Genomic DNA, 20,060 nt, shown 5'->3' on the forward strand with positions numbered 1-20,060 from the left:
TAAATGACAGTGCTGCGTGTTAAAGGGCAGAAATGAGACTTTAATGCTGAGGCAGTCAGAGACACAGTGAACTGAGGCGTCGCACACACGTCACCATCATCATCGTCATCTTCATCACCCTCTATATCCTCTTCTTCATCATCGTCACCATCATCATCATCATCATCTTCATCACCCTCTATATCCTCTTCTTCATCATCGTCACCATCATCATCGTCATCTTCATCACCCTCTTTATCCTCTTCTTCATCATCATCATCATTATCATCACCCTCTTCTTCATCCTCCTCCTCTTCCTCAGCGTGGGACGGACGGACACGGACGGGGACGGACGCGTCCTCTCAGAATATTAATATTGATCAGGTTATATTTGTATAATGCTGTTTATATGAGCGGATTATTACAGAAGCTGTTTAATATTATTCATATTCATAATAATAAACACTTTAAAGGAGCAGTCCGTCACAAACACGTTAGCAGCCGTTAGCATCACAGCTAACTGACCTGAGGACCGCAGCTCTGAGAGCCAATAGGAAGAGAGGAGAGACGTCACATGACGAGGCGACAGGTTTCACGTTTGTGGACAAAGTCGTTGCATTTGCATTATAAATAATAAATACATAAGTATATGTTTATATGTTTAGACTCCAACAGACGCTGGTGAGAACGTTAAAAATGAGAATTAAAGGTTGAATCTGTAGAACGAGCAGAACGGCTCCATCTGGAGTCTCCAGGTCACCACGGCAACAAAACAGAACTCCAGCAGTCGGGTTCGGGTTCAGGTTCAGGTTCAGGTTGGTTGGTTGCCAGGTTCAGGTTCAGGTTGGTTGGTTGCCAGGTTCAGGTTCAGGTTGGTTGGTTGCCAGGTTCATGTTGGTTGGTTGCCAGGTTCAGGATGGTTGCCAGGTTCAGGTTGGTTGCCAGGTTCCCCTCAGACGCCCCGCAGCTGTTTGATTATTATTAAAATATAACTTTAATAAAGATTCTGCAGATTCAACCTTTAAGTTGCTCGTAAACAGGAAGTGTGGGGACGTGTTTCCTGTGTCGCAGCAGCAGCTGAGACCATCAGACTTCTTCTTCTTCGGTGGTGGAACGAACCCTCCTGCTGTTTATGGAAAGGATTATAAAATTCAAACTGTTTCTTATTAGAGTTCAACCAGAGACCAGGGTGAGTCTTCGTGTTTGTGGCAGAACAGGAAGTGACTCCCCTCAGACTCTCTTCTCATTGGCTCACAGACCTGGGGACTAATCAGCTGACTACAGGATGGACCGCTAACGAGGTTCACGTTAAGCTAGGTCAGTGATCTTCTCCTGTGACTGGAGACCCAGAGGGTTTAATACTGAAGCGAAGGTTTAAGAACAACAGAGGACCCAGGACGCCGCCCTGAGGAACTCAGAGGACCCAGGACGCCGCCCTGAGGAACTCAGAGGACCCAGGACGCCGCCCTGAGGAACTCAGAGGACCCAGGACTCAGAGGACCCAGGACGCCGCCCTGAGGAACTCAGAGGACCCGGGACGCTGCCCTGAAGAACTCAGAGGACCCAGGACGCCGCCCTGAGGAACTCAGAGGACCCGGGACGCTGCCCTGAAGAACACAGAGGACCCGGGACGCCGCCCTGAGGAACTCAGAGGACCCAGGACGCCGCCCTGAGGAACTCAGACGACCCAGGACTCAGAGGACCCAGGACGCCGCCCTGAGGAACTCAGAGGACCCGGGACGCTGCCCTGAAGAACACAGAGGACCCGGGACGCCGCCCTGAGGAACTCCACATCACAGAGAAAATGTTGGACTGTTCCTTTAAATCTAAAAGGGGAGTTAACACTGATAAAGTTCACGAGTGTTTCCTCCAGATGCTCCCAGGTCCATTTGGGTTCATGTTCCAGGAAAACCGGAACCCTTTTAAAGCCTTGAGAACTGTCCAGGATCCTTTAGGACCTACTTAGTGAGGGGCTCAGGAACCTTTAGGACCTACTTAGTGAGGGGCTCAGGAACCTTCAGGACCTACTTAGTGAGGGGCTCAGGAACCTTTAGGACCTACTTAGTGAGGGGCTCAGGAACCTTCAGGACCTACTTAGTGAGGGGCTCAGGAACCTTCAGGACCTACTTAGTGAGGGGCTCAGGAACCTTCAGGACCTACTTAGTCAGGGGCCCAGGAACCTTTAGGACCTACTTAGTGAGGGGCCCAGGAACCTTTAGGACCTACTTAGTGAGGGGCCCGGGAACCTTTAGGACCTACTTAGTGAGGGGCTCAGGAACCTTCAGGACCTACTTAGTGAGGGGCCCAGGAACCTTCAGGACCTACTTAGTGAGGGGCCCAGGAACCTTTAGGACCTACTTAGTGAGGGGCCCAGGAACCTTTAGGACCTACTTAGTCAGGGGCTCAGGAACCTTCAGGACCTACTTAGTCAGGGGCCCAGGAACCTTTAGGACCTACTTAGTGAGGGGCCCAGGAACCTTTAGGACCTACTTAGTGAGGGGCTCAGGAACCTTTAGGACCTACTTAGTGAGGGGCCCAGGAACCTTTAGGACCTACTTAGTGAGGGGCTCAGGAACCTTCAGGACCTACTTAGTAAGGGGCTCAGGAACCTTCAGGACCTACTTAGTGAGGGGCCCAGGAACCTCACTAACAAAGGAACCAGAGACCTCAAGAACATTTCCTGGATTCTTTCAGGTCCTCAGAGTTTGTCAAGAACCCAAGAACTGTTCCACGAGTCTTTGCAGAATCCAACGAAGACTTTTATAGAAACGTGTTCAGGAAACAACGGAGAAAGTCAGGAACATTATCAGGACGTCACAAACGTTTCCAGGGAGCATCTTTAAAACCAACAGACCTCTTGGTTCTGTTTGGACCGGGTCTTCTCCAGACGGCCACAGACGTTTCAAGAACTCAGGACGTGTCCAAGAACGGTTTCCAGGGTACCAAGAACTTTCTTTTGGTGCCCAGCAACACTTTCCAGAACTCAAGAGGGCTTTTAGGAAGTCCAGAACCTTCCCAGGAACTCAAGAGGGCTTTCAGGAAGTCCAGAACTTTCCAGAACTCAAGAGGGCTTTCAGGAAGTCCAGAACTTTCCAGAACTCAAGAGGGCTTTCAGGAAGTCCAGAACTTTCCCAGGAACTCAAGAGGGCTTTCAGGAAGTCCAGAACCTTCCCAGGAACTCAAGAGGGCTTTCAGTAAGTCCAGAACCTTCCCAGGAACTCAAGAGGGCTTTCAGGAAGTCCAGAACCTTCCCAGGAACTCAAGAGGGCTTTCAGGAAGTCCAGAACCTTCCCAGGAACTCAAGAGTAACATTCCCTCCAGGTGTACCAGAGGAGCCTGGTTCTGGTTCTGGTTCCTCCAAAGTTAAAATAAAAATGAGCGTCCAGCCGACAGGTGTGAACTAAGACCCGGGTCCAGACTGGGTCCAAGTCTGATGGATTACACTATGTTTAAAGTTCAGACCCCGCCCCCTGAAGGAAACACTGAACGCATCCGCAGGTGGAGGTGGTGGAGGGGGGTCGTAACCACGACGACGGGCCTCAGGACTTGTTGTCGTCGTAGCGATCCAGCGAGGCCTGGATGTCCGGCAGCTCCATCTCACAGACGACACTGCGCGGAGACATCGAGTTCCTGTTGAAGAAGTGTCCGCCTGCAAAACACACACACACACAGTCAGCACACGTCAGTGTGACACCACACACACACACACACACACACACAGTCAGCACACGTCAGTGTGACACACACACACACACACAGTCAGCACACGTCAGTGTGACACACACACACACACACACACACAGTCAGCACACGTCAGTGTGTGACACAACACACACACACACACACACACACACGCAGTCAGCACACGTCAGTGTGTGACACAACACACACACACACACACACACAGTCAGCACACGTCAGTGTGTGACACAACACACACACACAGTCAGCACACGTCAGTGTGACACAACACACACACACACACAGTCAGCACACTTCAGTGTGAGGAGCAACGTTTGGAGGAACTACAACGAACGTTACATTATCAAAGTGTGAAGCTGCTCTATAACAGTGTAAAGCTGCTCTATGACAGTGTAAAGCTGCTCTATAACAGTGTAAAGCTGCTCTATGACAGTGTAAAGCTGCTCTATGACAGTGTAAAGTTCCTCTATGACAGTGTAAAGTTGCTCTATGACAGTGTAAAGCTGCTCTATGACAGTGTAAAGTTGCTCTATGACAGTGTAAAGCTGCTCTATGACAGTGTAAAGCTGCTCTATGACAGTGTAAAGTTGCTCTATGACAGTGTAAAGCTGCTCTATGACAGTGTAAAGCTGCTCTTTGACAGTGTAAAGCTGCTCTATGACAGTGTAAAGCTGCTCTATGACAGTGTAAAGCTGCTCTATGACAGTGTAAAGCTGCTCTATGACAGTGTAAGGCTGCTCTATAACAGTGTAAAGCTGCTCTATGACAGTGTAAAGCTGCTCTATGACAGTGTAAAGTTGCTCTATGGCAGTGTAAAGCTGCTCTATGACAGTGTAAAGCTGCTCTATGACAGTGTAAAGCTGCTCTATGACAGTGTAAAGTTGCTCTGTCCAGTGTAAAGCTGCTCTATGACAGTGTAAAAGCTGCTCTGACAGTGAAAAGTTGCTCTATAACAGTGTAAAGTTGCTCTATGACAGTGTAAAGCTGCTCTATGACAGTGCAAAGCTGCTCTGACAGTGTAAAGTTGCTCTATAACAGTGTAAAGTTGCTCTATGACAGTGTAAAGTTCCTCTATGACAGTGTAAAGCTGCTCTATGACAGTGTAAAGCTGCTCTATGACAGTGTAAAGTTGCTCTATGACAGTGTAAAGCTGCTCTATGACAGTGTAAAGCTGCTCTGACAGTGTAAAGTTGCTCTATAACAGTGTAAAGTTGCTCTATGACAGTGTAAAGCTGCTCTATAACAGTGTAAAGCTGCTCTATAACAGTGTAAAGCTGCTCTATGACAGTGTAAAGCTGCTCTATGACAGTGTAAAGTTGCTCTATGACAGTGTAAAGCTGCTCTATGACAGTGTAAAGCTGCTCTATGACAGTGTAAAGCTGCTCTATGACAGTGTAAAGCTGCTCTATGACAGTGTAAAGCTGCTCTATGACAGTGTAAAGCTGCTCTATGACAGTGTAAGGCTGCTCTATAACAGTGTAAAGCTGCTCTATGACAGTGTAAAGCTGCTCTATGACAGTGTAAAGTTGCTCTATGGCAGTGTAAAGCTGCTCTATGACAGTGTAAAGCTGCTCTATGACAGTGTAAAGCTGCTCTATGACAGTGTAAAGTTGCTCTGTCCAGTGTAAAGCTGCTCTATGACAGTGTAAAAGCTGCTCTGACAGTGAAAAGTTGCTCTATAACAGTGTAAAGTTGCTCTATGACAGTGTAAAGCTGCTCTATGACAGTGCAAAGCTGCTCTGACAGTGTAAAGTTGCTCTATAACAGTGTAAAGTTGCTCTATGACAGTGTAAAGTTCCTCTATGACAGTGTAAAGCTGCTCTATGACAGTGTAAAGCTGCTCTATGACAGTGTAAAGTTGCTCTATGACAGTGTAAAGCTGCTCTATGACAGTGTAAAGCTGCTCTGACAGTGTAAAGTTGCTCTATAACAGTGTAAAGTTGCTCTATGACAGTGTAAAGCTGCTCTATAACAGTGTAAAGCTGCTCTATAACAGTGTAAAGCTGCTCTATGACAGTGTAAAGCTGCTCTATGACAGTGTAAAGTTGCTCTATGACAGTGTAAAGCTGCTCTATGACAGTGTAAAGCTGCTCTATGACAGTGTAAAGTTGCCCTATGACAGTGTAAAGCTGCTCTATGACAGTGTAAAGCTGCTCTATGACAGTGTAAAGCTGCTCTTTGACAGTGTAAAGTTGCTCTATGACAGTGTAAAGCTGCTCTATGACAGTGTAAAGTTGCTCTATGACAGTGTAAAGTTCCTCTATGACAGTGTAAAGTTGCTCTATGACAGTGTAAAGCTGCTCTATGACAGCTTAAAGCTGCTCTATGACAGTGTAAAGCTGCTCTATGACAGTGTAAAGTTCCTCTATGACAGTGTAAAGCTGCTCTATGACAGTGTAAAGCTGCTCTATGACAGTGTAAAGTTGCTCTATGACAGTGTAAAGCTGCTCTATGACAGTGTAAAGCTGCTCTATGACAGTGTAAAGTTGCTCTATAACAGTGTAAAGTTGCTCTATGACAGTGTAAAGCTGCTCTGACAGTGTAAAGCTGCTCTATGACAGTGTAAAGCTGCTCTATGACAGTGTAAAGTTGCTCTATGACAGTGTAAAGCTGCTCTATGACAGTGTAAAGTTGCTCTATGGCAGTGTAAAGCTGCTCTATGACAGTGTAAAGCTGCTCTATGACAGTGTAAAGCTGCTCTATGACAGTGTAAAGCTGCTCTATGACAGTGTAAAGCTGCTCTATGACAGTGTAAAGTTGCTCTATAACAGTGTAAAGTTGCTCTATGACAGTGTAAAGCTGCTCTGACAGTGTAAAGCTGCTCTATGACAGTGTAAAGCTGCTCTATGACAGTGTAAAGCTGCTCTATGACAGTGTAAAGTTGCTCTATAACAGTGTAAAGTTCCTCTATGACAGTGTAAAGTTGCTCTATGACAGTGTAAAGCTGCTCTATAACAGTGTAAAGCTGCTCTATGACAGTGTAAAGCTGCTCTATGACAGTGTAAAGTTGCTCTATAACAGTGTAAAGTTCCTCTATGACAGTGTAAAGTTGCTCTATGACAGTGTAAAGCTGCTCTATGACAGTGTAAAGTTGCTCTATGACAGTGTAAAGCTGCTCTATGACAGTGTAAAGTTGCTCTATGACAGTGTAAAGCTGCTCTATGACAGTGTAAAGCTGCTCTATGACAGTGTAAAGTTGCTCTATAACAGTGTAAAGCTGCTCTATGACAGTGTAAAGCGGCTCTATGACAGTGTAAAGTTGCTCTATGACAGTGTAAAGCTGCTCTATAACAGTGTAAAGCTGCTCTATGACAGTGTAAAGTTGACCCGTTGGTGGTCACGTGGTCGTCGTGTGGCGCTGCGTTCTTACTGGTCACAGCGATGGTGATGTCAGCAGGAGTTCTGGGCGGGGCCTCAGGGTGGGGGGGGCTGAGGGGCTCCAGGCTGATGGACGGCTGCTCTCTGTCGCCCAGCGTCGCCCTCTGGCTGACGGACGCCGGACTGACGCCCAGACGCTCCACGTCCAACACCACGCTGTCCACGCAGGGGACACTGGTCTGAGGACGCACAGGGACACGGTGAATACTGGGCTCTGATTGGCTGCAGGGTGAATACTGGGCTCTGATTGGCTGCAGGGTGAATACTGGGCTCTGATTGGCTGCAGGGTGAATACTGGACTCTGATTGGCTGCAGGGTGAATACTGGGCTCTGATTGGCTGCAGGGTGAATACTGGGCTCTGATTGGCTGCAGGGTGAATACTGGACTCTGATTGGCTACAGGGTGAATACTGGACTCTGATTGGCTGCAGGGTGAATACTGGGCTCTGATTGGCTGCAGGGTGAATACTGGACTCTGATTGGCTGCAGGGTGAATACTGGACTCTGATTGGCTGCAGGGTGAATACTGGACTCTGATTGGCTGCAGGGTGAATACTGGACTCTGATTGGCTGCAGGGTGAATACTGGACTCTGATTGGCTGCAGGGTGAATACTGGGCTCTGATTGGCTGCAGGGTGAATACTGGGCTCTGATTGGCTGCAGGGGGAATACTGGGCTCTGATTGGCTGCAGGGTGAATACTGGGCTCTGATTGGCTGCAGGGTGATGACGCTGCGATGACTCACCATGATGCCGAGAGCTTTGAGGATGTTGAGTTTACACATGGGACACGTGCAGTGCTCGTTCAGCCAGGGGTCCACACACACCTTATGGAAGACATGTCTGCACACACACAGAGACACACACACAGACACACACGCAGACACGCACACACACACACACACACACACACACACACACATGCAGACACGCACACACACACACACACACACACATGCAGACACGCACACACACACACACACACACGCAGACACACACACAGACACACAGACACACACACAGTTTAATTGGCTGTATAAATGAAGTGTGTTATGAAAGCAGGGGTGTGTGTTCAGGCTCACTTGCAGGGCAGGATCCGGACCACGTCGTTCAGCTGGTACGCTTCGATACACACCGCACAGTGGTTAAAGTCCGGGTCCGTCTCCTAACACACACACACACACACACACACACACACACACACACACACACACACACACACACACACACACACACACACACACACACACACACACACACACACACACACACACACACACACACACACACACACACACACACACACACACACACACAGGAGCAGCTTTACACTTCATCCCGTCCTCATGTCCCTCACGTGTGCTGGTCTGGGGTCAGGCTGAACTGTACCTTGTCTCCTTTCTTCACCGTCCTCGTGGTCAACTTCCCCATCGCTTTCTTCGCTGCATCACCAAGGCGACGCTGAGACACAGAGGACAGTTAGTGTGTGTGTGTGTGTGTGTGTGTGTGTGTGTGTGTGTGTGTGTGCTGCAGGACGGGAGAGGCCGACGCTGCAGGAAGGTGAAGGGAAGGTCGTCCTGCAGTTGACGTGTGTGTGGGTGGATGTGTTGTGTGCCTGTGAGTGTGTGTGTGTGTATGTGTGTGTGTGTGTGTGTGTGTGTGTGTGTGAGAGTGTGTGTCCTCAGAGAAGGTTAGATTACAGTGGGGGGCAGAGATTGACTTGATTAAATATTCATGACTCATCTGAACAACATGAAGACGACAGGGGGACAGGAGTTAGCGTGTTAGCCACATGTTAGCCGTGTGTTAGCCGCATGTTAGCCGCATGTTAGCTGTGTGTTAGCCAGATGTTAGCATGTAAGCAGTGACACAGAAACGGTCTGAACTCTGGGGTCTGACACATGAGCAGAGGAGCAGCTGCTGCTTCTATTCATGTTTATTTTTCTCCAACACGAGAAACAATCAATGATACGTGTTCAGCAGCTGCAGCTAGCAGTGTGTTAGCATGTAGCAGTGTGTTAGCATGAAGCGGTGTGTTAGCCTGCAGCAGTGTGTGTTAGCAGTGTGTTAGCCTGTGGCGGTGATAGCTTGCAGCAGTGTGTGTTAGCAGTGTGTTAGCCTGTGGCGGTGTTAGCCTGCAGCAGTGTGTGTTAGCAGTGTGTTAGCCTGTAGCGGAGTTAGCCCTTGTGTTAGCAGCGGTACCTGGCTGCGGTCCCGGGCGCTGCTGTAGCGGATCTTCTGGATGAAGTAGAAGATGAGCCACGCCGAGGAGATGATCATGAGCACTATGAAGGAGATGGAGACGAACACCAGAGAGCCGCGGTTGATGTTCTTGGTGGGACCACGTTGACCCACGACCACAGAGACCAGGACCGTCAGGTTCCTCTCCAGCTGAGCCAGGATCTCTTTACCGTAGACCTCCGTGATCATGACCGCCACCGTGTCCCCTGTCCCTGCACAGAACCAGGACCAGAGTCAAGACCAGAACCAGACACAAGACCAGAACCAGGACTAGAGTCAAGACCAGGACCAGAAACAAGACGAGAACCAGGACCAGAGTCAAGACCAGAACCAGACACAAGACCAGAACCAGGACCAGAGTCAAGACCAGGACCAGAAACAAGACCAGAACCAGGACCAGAGTCAAGACCAGGACCAGAAACAAGACGAGAACCAGGACCAGAGTCAAGACCAGGACCAGAAACAAGACGAGAACCAGGACCAGAACCAGAAACAAGACGAGAACCAGGACCAGAGTCAAGACCAGAACCAGGACTAGAATCAAAACCAGAACCAGGACTAGAATCAAGACCAGGACCAGAAACAAGACGAGAACCAGGACTAGAATCAAGACCGGGAGAGGGATCGGAATCAGGACCAGGACTAGAACTAGAACCAGGATCAGAATCAGGACCAGACCAAAACCGTCCCACGCTGCACTGTGGTGTAACTGCACCGTCACAACTACAATTCCCATGATGCAACACGGGACAAATTTAATAACTTGAGCTGCATTTTGTTTATTATTATTTATTTTCTGCTCACACACACTCACACACACACACACACACACTCACACACACACACACACACACACACACACAGACACACACACACACACACACACACACACACACACACACACACACACACACACACACACACACACACACACAGACACAGACACACACACACACACACACACACACACAGAGACACACACACACACACACACACACACACACACACACAAACACACACACACACACAGTGTGAGGTCACAGTGACCTCATTAATAAATGACAGGTTCTAAGTTTAGACCTCGACATCGATCCTCAGGAACTCACTGCTCTTTATGCTAAGCTAACTGTTTTCAGTCTTTATGCTAAGCTAACTGTTTCCCCTGTTTCCAGCCTTTTTGCTAAGCTAGCTTTTTCCCCGTTTACAGTCTTTATGCTAAGCTAGCTGTTTCCCCGTTTACAGTCTTTATGCTAAGCTAGCTGTTTCCCCGTTTACAGTCTTTATGCTAAGCTAGCTGTTTCCCTGTTTACAGTCTTTATGCTAAGCTAACGGTTTCCCCTCTCCTTATGGTGGTGCAGAGGTTTGTGTCCCTGTGACCCTGAGGGCTGGGGGGGGGGGGGGGACGGGACGGACGGACGACTCTGACTGTTGTTGGTGCAGATGCAGCGAACAGCAGTTCAGAGTCTGGGGCCTTCTTGGAGACCCTGAATGGAGTCCTGCATGGGGCTCCAGTAGGGGACTCCAGAGTCCTGCTGGGAGACTTCAACGCCCACGTGGGCAACGATGGAGACACCTGGAGAGGCTGATTGGGAGGAACGGCCTCCCTGATCTAAACCCCAGCGTCTGGTGTTAGACTTGTGTGCTGCTCCTGGATCCTCTTTAACAAACACCATGTTGGAACAGAAGGAGGCTCAGAAGTGGACCTGGTCCCAGAGCACACTAGGCCAAAGGTCCAGGATCCAGTCTGTGAGACGGGAACTCGGAGTAGAGCCGCTGCTCCTTTGTGTTGAAAGGAGCCAGTTGAGGTGGTTCAGGATCATCTGGTCTGGATGAACCCTGGGCGCCTCCCTAGGGAGGTGTTCCAGGCACGTCCAGCTGGGAGGAGGCCTCGGGGAAGACCCAGGACCAGGTGGAGAGGTTAGATCTCCACACTGGCCTGGGAACGCCTCAGGATCCCCCAGTTAGAGCTGGTTAATGTGGCCCGGGAAAGAGAAGTTTGGGGTCCCTGCTGGAGCTGCTGCCCCTGAGACCTGATCCAGGATCAGAGGCTGGAGCTGCTGCCCCTGAGACCTGATCCAGGATCAGAGGCTGGAGCTGCTGCCCCTGAGACCTGATCCAGGATCAGAGGCTGGAGCTGCTGCCCCTGAGACCTGATCCAGGACCAGAGGCTGGAGCTGCTGCCCCTGAGACCTGATCCAGGATCAGAGGCTGGAGCTGCTGCCCCTGAGACCTGATCCAGGACCAGAGGCTGGAGCTGCTGCCCCTGAGACCTGATCCAGGATCAGAGGCTGGAGCTGCTGCCCCTGAGACCTGATCCAGGATCAGAGGCTGGAGCTGCTGAGACCTGATCCAGGATCAGAGGCTGGAGCTGCTGCCCCTGAGACCTGATCCAGGATCAGAGGCTGGAGCTGCTGAGACCTGATCCAGGATCAGAGGCGTGCTCAGACTGACCTTCGTGTCCCATCTTCACCGTCTTGTCGGTGGAGTTGTTGTAGATGAGGACCGCCGTGGCGTTGTAGGCGGCGGCCTTCAGGATCTTCTCTCTGAAGGTGCAGTTCCCCCTCTGCAGCAGCGCCACCCAGTGGACCCCCCGGGGGGGGGCCAGGAAGCGGGTGGTGGGGTCGCAGCCCTGCCGGTCCAGCACTGAGGAGACACGTTACCATGGTTACTGCGTCAGCAGAGTCCACGTTGATCAGCGCGTTGCATCATCGCTCAGCTGCTGCTCTTCTACAATCAGGTGTGTGTGTGTGTCCTCAGGTGTGTGTGTCCTCAGTGTGTGTCCTCAGGTGTGTGTGTGTGTGTGTCCTCAGGTGTGTGTGTGTGTGTGTCCTCAGGTGTGTGTGTGTGTCCTCAGGTGTGTGTGTGTGTGTGTCCTCAGGTGTGTTGTGTCCTCAGGTGTGTGTGTGTGTGTCCTCAGGTGTGTGTGTGTGTGTGTCCTCAGGTGTGTGTGTGTGTGTGTGTCCTCAGGTGTGTGTGTGTGTGTGTCCTCAGGTGTGTGTGTCCTCAGTGTGTGTCCTCAGGTGTGTGTGTCCTCAGGTGTGTGTGTGTGTGTTGTGATGTCAGGTGTGTGTGTCCTCAGGTGTGTGTGTGTGTCCTCAGGTGTGTGTGTGTGTGTGTGTGTCCTCAGGTGTGTGTGTGTGTCCTCAGGTGTGTGTGTCTTCAGGTGTGTGTGTGTGTGTCCTCAGGTGTGTGTCCTCAGGTGTGTTGTGATGTCAGGTGTGTGTGTCCTCAGTTGTGTGTGTGTGTCCTCAGGTGTGTTGTGATGTCAGGTGTGTGTGTCCTCAGGTGTGTGTGTGTGTCCTCAGGTGTGTTGTGATGTCAGGTGTGTGTGTCCTCAGGTGTGTTGTGTCCTCAGGTGTGTTGTGTCCTCAGGTGTGTGTGTGTTTCCTCAGGTGTGTGTCCTCAGGTGTGTGTGTGTGTGTGTTTCCTCAGGTGTGTGTGTCCTCAGGTGTGTGTCCTCAGGTGTGTTGTGTCCTCAGGTGTGTTGTTTCCTCAGGTGTGTGTTTGTCCTCAGGTGTGTGTCCTCAGGTGTGTTGTGATGTCAGGTGTGTGTGTCCTCAGGTGTGTGTGTTGTGTCCTCAGGTGTGTGTGTGTGTGTCCTCAGGTGTGTGTGTGTGTGTGTGTCCTCAGGTGTGTTGTGTCCTCAGGTGTGTTGTGTCCTCAGGCGTGTGTGTCCTCAGGTGTGTTGTGTCCTCAGGTGTGTGTCCTCAAGTGTGTTGTGTCCTCAGGTGTGTGTTGTGTCCTCAGGTGTGTGTTGTTTCCTCAGGTGTGTGTGTGTCCTCAGGTGTGTGTCCTCAAGTGTGTTGTGTCCTCAGGTGTGTGTTGTGATGTCAGGTGTGTGTGTCCACAGGTGTGTGTGTGTGTCCTCAGGTGTGTTGTGATGTCAGGTGTGTGTCCTCAGGTGTGTGTGTGTGTCCTCAGGTGTGTGTGTCCTCAGGTGTGTGTGTGTCCTCAGGTGTGTTGTGATGTCATACCTCCGTGATGCGGCGCAGGTGCGATGACCACTCCCTTGGCGTCCATTTTCGGGGAGTTCTGTCCGTACGTCCCTTCGTCGCTGCTCATGGCGTGGACGGCGTTTCCTCGTGCGTCCAGCACCGTGGCGTTCACCGTGGCGCCCACGTACTCCTCCGACACCATGTTCCTGTCAGAGCGGGCCGTCCACGCCGTCCGGGACAGGACCAGGACCTGGACCAGGACCAAGGGGGCGGGGAGACGGACGGTCCACCTCGGGGACATCATGGCGTCCTCGTCACATCCAAACGGTCCTGGGACACAAACAGAGACTCCTTCAGAGACGACTTCCTGTCCCCCGTGGAGACCCAACCTGTCCCCAACGTGTCCTCATGGACCAAGGTCCTCACAAAGGACGTCAGTGCGTCTGTGTGTGTCCCCGTTCATGTCCTCATGGACCAAGGTCCTCAGAAAGGACGTCTGTGCGTCTGTGTGTGTCCCGTTCGTGTCCTCTTCATGTCTTTAAAATGTCTTTTTGTCCCAATGTCAGTTACATCAACATGTCCCTGTCTGTCTGTCTGTCTGTCTGTCAACGTTTCTGTACCCGTCCTCCATCAGTCCCATGTCCTCCTGGTCCTCTGTCTGTCCTTTAGTCCCCGTCTGTCCCCCTGTCCTCTGTCTGTCCCCCTGTCCCCGTCTGTCCCCCTGTCCTCTGTCTGTCCCCCTGGTCCTCTGTCTGTCCTTTAGTCCCCCTGTCCTCTGTCTGTCCCTTTGTCTCCCTGGTCCTTTGCCCCAGGTCCTCAGTCTGTCCCCCTGTCCCCTGTCTGTCCCCCTGTCCTCTGTCTATCCCCCTGTCCTCTGTCTGTCCCCTGTCTGTCCCCCTGTCCTCTGCAGTGAGTCCGGCAGCATGACTCAGTGTTTACCGCCGTGCATCCCGCTTTGTCTCACCGTGTGCAGGCGGACAGACAGGCCGTCTCCCGGGCTGCAGACCCCCGCCTGCCTCCGCTCTCCTCCCGCCGTCCCTGGCGCTGTGGTCCCGGTAAATGAGCGGTGAATGTCGCGGTGAATGTCCCGGTGCGGTCCCGGGCGGTGGGCCCCGGTTGCTCGGGTTTAATCCCGGGTTTTTCCCGGTGGTTGTTGTTGTTCGGTGGAGGCTCGAGCCCCGTCTCTCCGTCTGTGTGCGGCGGCGCACTGCGCATGCGCAGTTCCGCTGCACGGGGAGGCGGCAGACAGGTACCCGAGATTTGGATCAACTATCGCGAGACCTGTATGTATTAACCTGTCTGTCTGTATTAACCTGTCTGTCTGTATTAACCTGTCTGTCTGTCTGTCTGTATTAACCTGTCTGTCTGTCTGTATTAACCTGTCTGTCTGTGTTAACCTGTCTGTCTGTATTAACCTGTCTGTCTGTATTAACCTGTCTGTCTGTCTGTATTAACCTGTCTGTCTGTATTAACCTGTCTGTCTGTCTGTATTAACCTGTCTGTCTGTATTAACCTGTCTGTCTGTGTTAACCTGTCTGTCTGTCTGCATTAACCTGACTGTCTGTCTGTATTAACCTGTCTGTCTGTATTAACCTGTCTGTCTGTGTTAACCTGTCTGTCTGTGTTAACCTGTCTGTCTGTATTAACCTGTCTGTCTGTCTGTCTGTATTAACCTGTCTGTCTGTGTTAACCTGTCTGTCTGTCTGTCTGTGTTAACCTGTCTGTCTGTATTAACCTGTCTGTCTGTGTTAACCTGTCTGTCTGTATTAACCTGTCTGTCTGTGTTAACCTGTCTGTCTGCATTAACCTGTCTGTCTGCGTTAACCTGTCTGCCTGCATTAACCGGTCTGTCTGTGTTAACCTGTCTGTCTGCATTAACCTGTCTGTCTGTATTAACCTGTCTATCTGTCTGTATTAACCTGTCTGTCTGTGTTAACCTGTCTGTCTGTCTGTATTAACCTGTCTGTCTGTATTAACCTGTCTGTCTGTGTTAACCTGTCTGTCTGTCTGTATTAACCTGTCTGTCTGCATTAACCTGTCTGTCTGTATTAACCTGTCTATCTGTCTGTATTAACCTGTCTGTCTGTGTTAACCTGTCTGTCTGTCTGCATTAACCTGTCTGTCTGTATTAACCTGTCTGTCTGTCTGTATTAACCTGTCTGTCTGTGTTAACCTGTCTGTCTGTGTTAACCTGTCTGTCTGTCTGTATTAACCTGTCTGTCTGTCTGTGTTAACCTGTCTGTCTGTGTTAACCTGTCTGTCTGTCTGTGTTAACCTGTCTGTCTGTCTGTATTAACCTGTCTGTCTGTCTGTCTGTATTAACCTGTCTGTCTGTGTTAACCTGTCTGTCTGTATTAACCTGTCTGTCTGCATTAACCTGTCTGTCTGTCTGTGTTAACCTGTCTGTCTGTCTGTGTTAACCTGTCTGTCTGTCTGTATTAACCTGTCTGTCTGTATTAACCTGTCTGTCTGTGTTAACCTGTCTGTCTGTGTTAACCTGTCTGTCTGTATTACCCTGTCTGTCTGTCTGTGTTAACCTGTCTGTCTGTATTAACCTGTCTGTCTGTATTAACCTGTCTGTCTGTGTTAACCTGTCTGTCTGTCTGTGTTAACCTGTCTGTCTGTATTAACCTGTCTGTCTGTCTGTGTTAACCTGTCTGTCTGTGTTAACCTGTCTGTCTGTATTAACCTGTCTGTCTGTATTAACCTGTCTGTCTGTCTGTGTTAACCTGTCTGTCTGTATTAACCTGTCTGTCTGTGTTAACCTGTCTGTCTGTATTAACCTGTCTGTCTGTATTAACCTGTCTGTCTGTGTTAACCTGTCTGTCTGTATTAACCTGTCTGTCTGTATTAACCTGTCTGTCTGTCTGTATTAACCTGTCTGTCTGTATTAACCTGTCTGTCTGTGTTAACCTGTCTGTCTGTCTGTGTTAACCTGTCTGTCTGTATTAACCTGTCTGTCTGTATTAACCTGTCTGTCTGTATTAACCTGTCTGTCTGTATTAACCTGTCTGTCTGTCTGTATTAACCTGTCTGTCTGTATTAACCTGTCTGTCTGTATTAACCTGTCTGTCTGTCTGTATTAACCTGTCTGTCTGTATTAACCTGTCTGTCTGTATTAACCTGTCTGTCTGTGTTAACCTGTCTGTCTGTGTTAACCTGTCTGTCTGTCTGTATTAACCTGTCTGTCTGTATTAACCTGTCTGTCTGCATTAACCTGTCTGTCTGTCTGTGTTAACCTGTCTGTCTGTCTGTATTAACCTGTCTGTCTGTCTGTCTGTATTAACCTGTCTGTCTGCATTAACCTGTCTGTCTGCATTAACCTGTCTGTCTGTCTGTGTTAACCTGTCTGTCTGTATTAACCTGTCTGTCTGTCTGTCTGTATTAACCTGTCTGTCTGCATTAACCTGTCTGTCTGTATTAACCTGTCTGTCTGTGTTAACCTGTCTGTCTGTATTAACCTGTCTGTCTGTATTAACCTGTCTGTCTGTCTGTGTTAACCTGTCTGTCTGTATTAACCTGTCTGTCTGTCTGTCTGTGTTAACCTGTCTGTCTGTGTTAACCTGTCTGTCTGCATTAACCTGTCTGTCTGTGTTAACCTGTCTGTCTGCATTAACCTGTCTGTCTGTGTTAACCTGTCTGTCTGTATTAACCTGTCTGTCTGTCTGTCTGTGTTAACCTGTCTGTCTGTGTTAACCTGTCTGTCTGTATTAACCTGTCTGTCTGTCTGTATTAACCTGTCTGTCTGTATTAACCTGTCTGTCTGTATTAACCTGTCTGTCTGTCTGTATTAACCTGTCTGTCTGTATTAACCTGTCTGTCTGTGTTAACCTGTCTGTCTGTATTAACCTGTCTGTCTGTATTAACCTGTCTGTCTGTCTGTGTTAACCTGTCTGTCTGTATTAACCTGTCTGTCTGTGTTAACCTGTCTGTCTGTCTGTATTAACCTGTCTGTCTGTCTGTCTGTATTAACCTGTCTGTCTGCATTAACCTGTCTGTCTGTATTAACCTGTCTGTCTGTGTTAACCTGTCTGTCTGTGTTAACCTGTCTGTCTGTATTAACCTGTCTGTCTGTCTGTGTTAACCTGTCTGTCTGTATTAACCTGTCTGTCTGTATTAACCTGTCTGTCTGTGTTAACCTGTCTGTCTGTCTGTGTTAACCTGTCTGTCTGTATTAACCTGTCTGTCTGTCTGTGTTAACCTGTCTGTCTGTGTTAACCTGTCTGTCTGTATTAACCTGTCTGTCTGTATTAACCTGTCTGTCTGTGTTAACCTGTCTGTCTGTATTAACCTGTCTGTCTGTATTAACCTGTCTGTCTGTGTTAACCTGTCTGTCTGTATTAACCTGTCTGTCTGTATTAACCTGTCTGTCTGTCTGTATTAACCTGTCTGTCTGTGTTAACCTGTCTGTCTGTATTAACCTGTCTGTCTGTCTGTATTAACCTGTCTGTCTGTATTAACCTGTCTGTCTGTATTAACCTGTCTGTCTGTCTGTATTAACCTGTCTGTCTGTGTTAACCTGTCTGTCTGTGTTAACCTGTCTGTCTGTGTTAACCTGTCTGTCTGTCTGTATTAACCTGTCTGTCTGTATTAACCTGTCTGTCTGCATTAACCTGTCTGTCTGTCTGTGTTAACCTGTCTGTCTGTCTGTATTAACCTGTCTGTCTGTATTAACCTGTCTGTCTGTGTTAACCTGTCTGTCTGTCTGTATTAACCTGTCTGTCTGTATTAACCTGTCTGTCTGTGTTAACCTGTCTGTCTGCATTAACCTGTCTGTCTGCGTTAACCTGTCTGCCTGCATTAACCGGTCTGTCTGTGTTAACCTGTCTGTCTGCATTAACCTGTCTGTCTGTATTAACCTGTCTATCTGTCTGTATTAACCTGTCTGTCTGTATTAACCTGTCTGTCTGTGTTAACCTGTCTGTCTGTCTGTATTAACCTGTCTGTCTGTATTAACCTGTCTGTCTGTCTGTATTAACCTGTCTGTCTATCTGCATTAACCTGTCTGTCTGTATTAACCTGTCTGTCTGTCTGTATTAACCTGTCTGTCTGTGTTAACCTGTCTGTCTGTCTGTATTAACCTGTCTGTCTGTCTGTGTTAACCTGTCTGTCTGTGTTAACCTGTCTGTCTGTCTGTGTTAACCTGTCTGTCTGTCTGTATTAACCTGTCTGTCTGTCTGTCTGTATTAACCTGTCTGTCTGTGTTAACCTGTCTGTCTGTATTAACCTGTCTGTCTGCATTAACCTGTCTGTCTGTATTAACCTGTCTGTCTGTGTTAACCTGTCTGTCTGTGTTAACCTGTCTGTCTGTCTGTGTTAACCTGTCTGTCTGTCTGTATTAACCTGTCTGTCTGTCTGTCTGTATTAACCTGTCTGTCTGTATTAACCTGTCTGTCTGTGTTAACCTGTCTGTCTGTGTTAACCTGTCTGTCTGTATTAACCTGTCTGTCTGTGTTAACCTGTCTGTCTGTATTAACCTGTCTGTCTGTGTTAACCTGTCTGTCTGTCTGTGTTAACCTGTCTGTCTGTATTAACCTGTCTGTCTGTCTGTGTTAACCTGTCTGTCTGTGTTAACCTGTCTGTCTGTATTAACCTGTCTGTCTGTATTAACCTGTCTGTCTGTCTGTGTTAACCTGTCTGTCTGTATTAACCTGTCTGTCTGTGTTAACCTGTCTGTCTGTATTAACCTGTCTGTCTGTGTTAACCTGTCTGTCTGTATTAACCTGTCTGTCTGTATTAACCTGTCTGTCTGTGTTAACCTGTCTGTCTGTATTAACCTGTCTGTCTGTCTGTATTAACCTGTCTGTCTGTGTTAACCTGTCTGTCTGTATGTGTTAACCTGTCTGTCTGTCTGTATTAACCTGTCTGTCTGTGTTAACCTGTCTGTCTGTCTGTGTTAACCTGTCTGTCTGCATTAACCTGTCTGTCTGTGTTAACCTGTCTGTCTGTGTTAACCTGTCTGTCTGTATTAACCTGTCTGTCTGTATTAACCTGTCTGTCTGTGTTAACCTGTCTGTCTGTATTAACCTGTCTGTCTGTATTAACCTGTCTGTCTGTGTTAACCTGTCTGTCTGTATTAACCTGTCTGTCTGTATTAACCTGTCTGTCTGTCTGTATTAACCTGTCTGTCTGTGTTAACCTGTCTGTCTGTCTGTATTAACCTGTCTGTCTGTGTTAACCTGTCTGTCTGTCTGTATTAACCTGTCTGTCTGTATTAACCTGTCTGTCTGCATTAACCTGTCTGTCTGTCTGTGTTAACCTGTCTGTCTGTCTGTATTAACCTGTCTGTCTGTCTGTATTAACCTGTCTGTCTGCATTAACCTGTCTGTCTGCATTAACCTGTCTGTCTGTCTGTGTTAACCTGTCTGTCTGTATTAACCTGTCTGTCTGTCTGTCTGTATTAACCTGTCTGTCTGCATTAACCTGTCTGTCTGTATTAACCTGTCTGTCTGTGTTAACCTGTCTGTCTGTATTAACCTGTCTGTCTGTATTAACCTGTCTGTCTGTCTGTGTTAACCTGTCTGTCTGTATTAACCTGTCTGTCTGTCTGTCTGTGTTAACCTGTCTGTCTGTGTTAACCTGTCTGTCTGCATTAACCTGTCTGTCTGTGTTAACCTGTCTGTCTGCATTAACCTGTCTGTCTGTGTTAACCTGTCTGTCTGTATTAACCTGTCTGTCTGTCTGTCTTAACCTGTCTGTCTGTGTTAACCTGTCTGTCTGTATTAACCTGTCTGTCTGTCTGTATTAACCTGTCTGTCTGTATTAACCTGTCTGTCTGTATTAACCTGTCTGTCTGTCTGTATTAACCTGTCTGTCTGTATTAACC

General features: G+C 48.7%; 1 protein-coding gene across 14 annotated transcripts; it reads right to left on the bottom strand.

Annotated features, from left to right (window-relative positions):
- Positions 1 to 20: 20 nt before the first annotated feature.
- Positions 21 to 14,326, bottom strand: rnf130 (ring finger protein 130). Of its 14 annotated transcripts, none has more exons than XR_014593829.1 (13): positions 14,199 to 14,326; positions 13,274 to 13,564; positions 11,751 to 11,942; positions 9,261 to 9,511; positions 8,448 to 8,519; positions 8,141 to 8,223; positions 7,805 to 7,901; positions 7,052 to 7,238; positions 2,622 to 3,628; positions 2,367 to 2,390; positions 2,259 to 2,300; positions 272 to 2,159; positions 21 to 121 (listed from the first exon to the last, which is right to left on the bottom strand). XR_014593829.1 is itself a non-coding variant. In XM_083940970.1 (9 exons), the coding sequence occupies exons 2-9, from the start codon at positions 13,536 to 13,538 to the stop codon at positions 3,519 to 3,521; spliced, it is 1,257 nt and encodes a 418-aa protein (XP_083797096.1). In that variant the 5' UTR covers positions 13,539 to 13,564; positions 14,199 to 14,326; the 3' UTR covers positions 150 to 3,518. The 14 variants fall into 14 exon arrangements, 1 of the variants encoding a protein (XP_083797096.1); XR_014593830.1 differs by having other exon boundaries at positions 272 to 2,192; XR_014593831.1 differs by adding an exon at positions 2,556 to 2,588 and having other exon boundaries at positions 272 to 2,456.
- Between the last annotated feature and the right edge of the window lie 5,734 nt (positions 14,327 to 20,060).

Source organism: Echiichthys vipera (assembly GCF_963691815.1).
Source record: "Echiichthys vipera genome assembly, contig: SCAFFOLD_40, whole genome shotgun sequence".
Lineage (NCBI taxonomy): Eukaryota > Metazoa > Chordata > Actinopteri > Perciformes > Trachinidae > Echiichthys > Echiichthys vipera.

Bases quoted from the DNA above. Each gene is read 5' to 3' on its own strand.
- rnf130 (XM_083940970.1), bottom strand. From the start codon at position 13,538: ATGATGTCCCCGAGGTGGACCGTCCGTCTCCCCGCCCCCTTGGTCCTG. The intron at 9,512-11,750 runs GTCAGTCTGAGC...GGTTCTGTGCAG, and splicing joins GGTGAAGATGGGACACGAAG to GGACAGGGGACACGGTGGCG. The intron at 8,520-9,260 runs GTACCGCTGCTA...TCTGTGTCTCAG, and splicing joins GCGCCCGGGACCGCAGCCAG to CGTCGCCTTGGTGATGCAGC.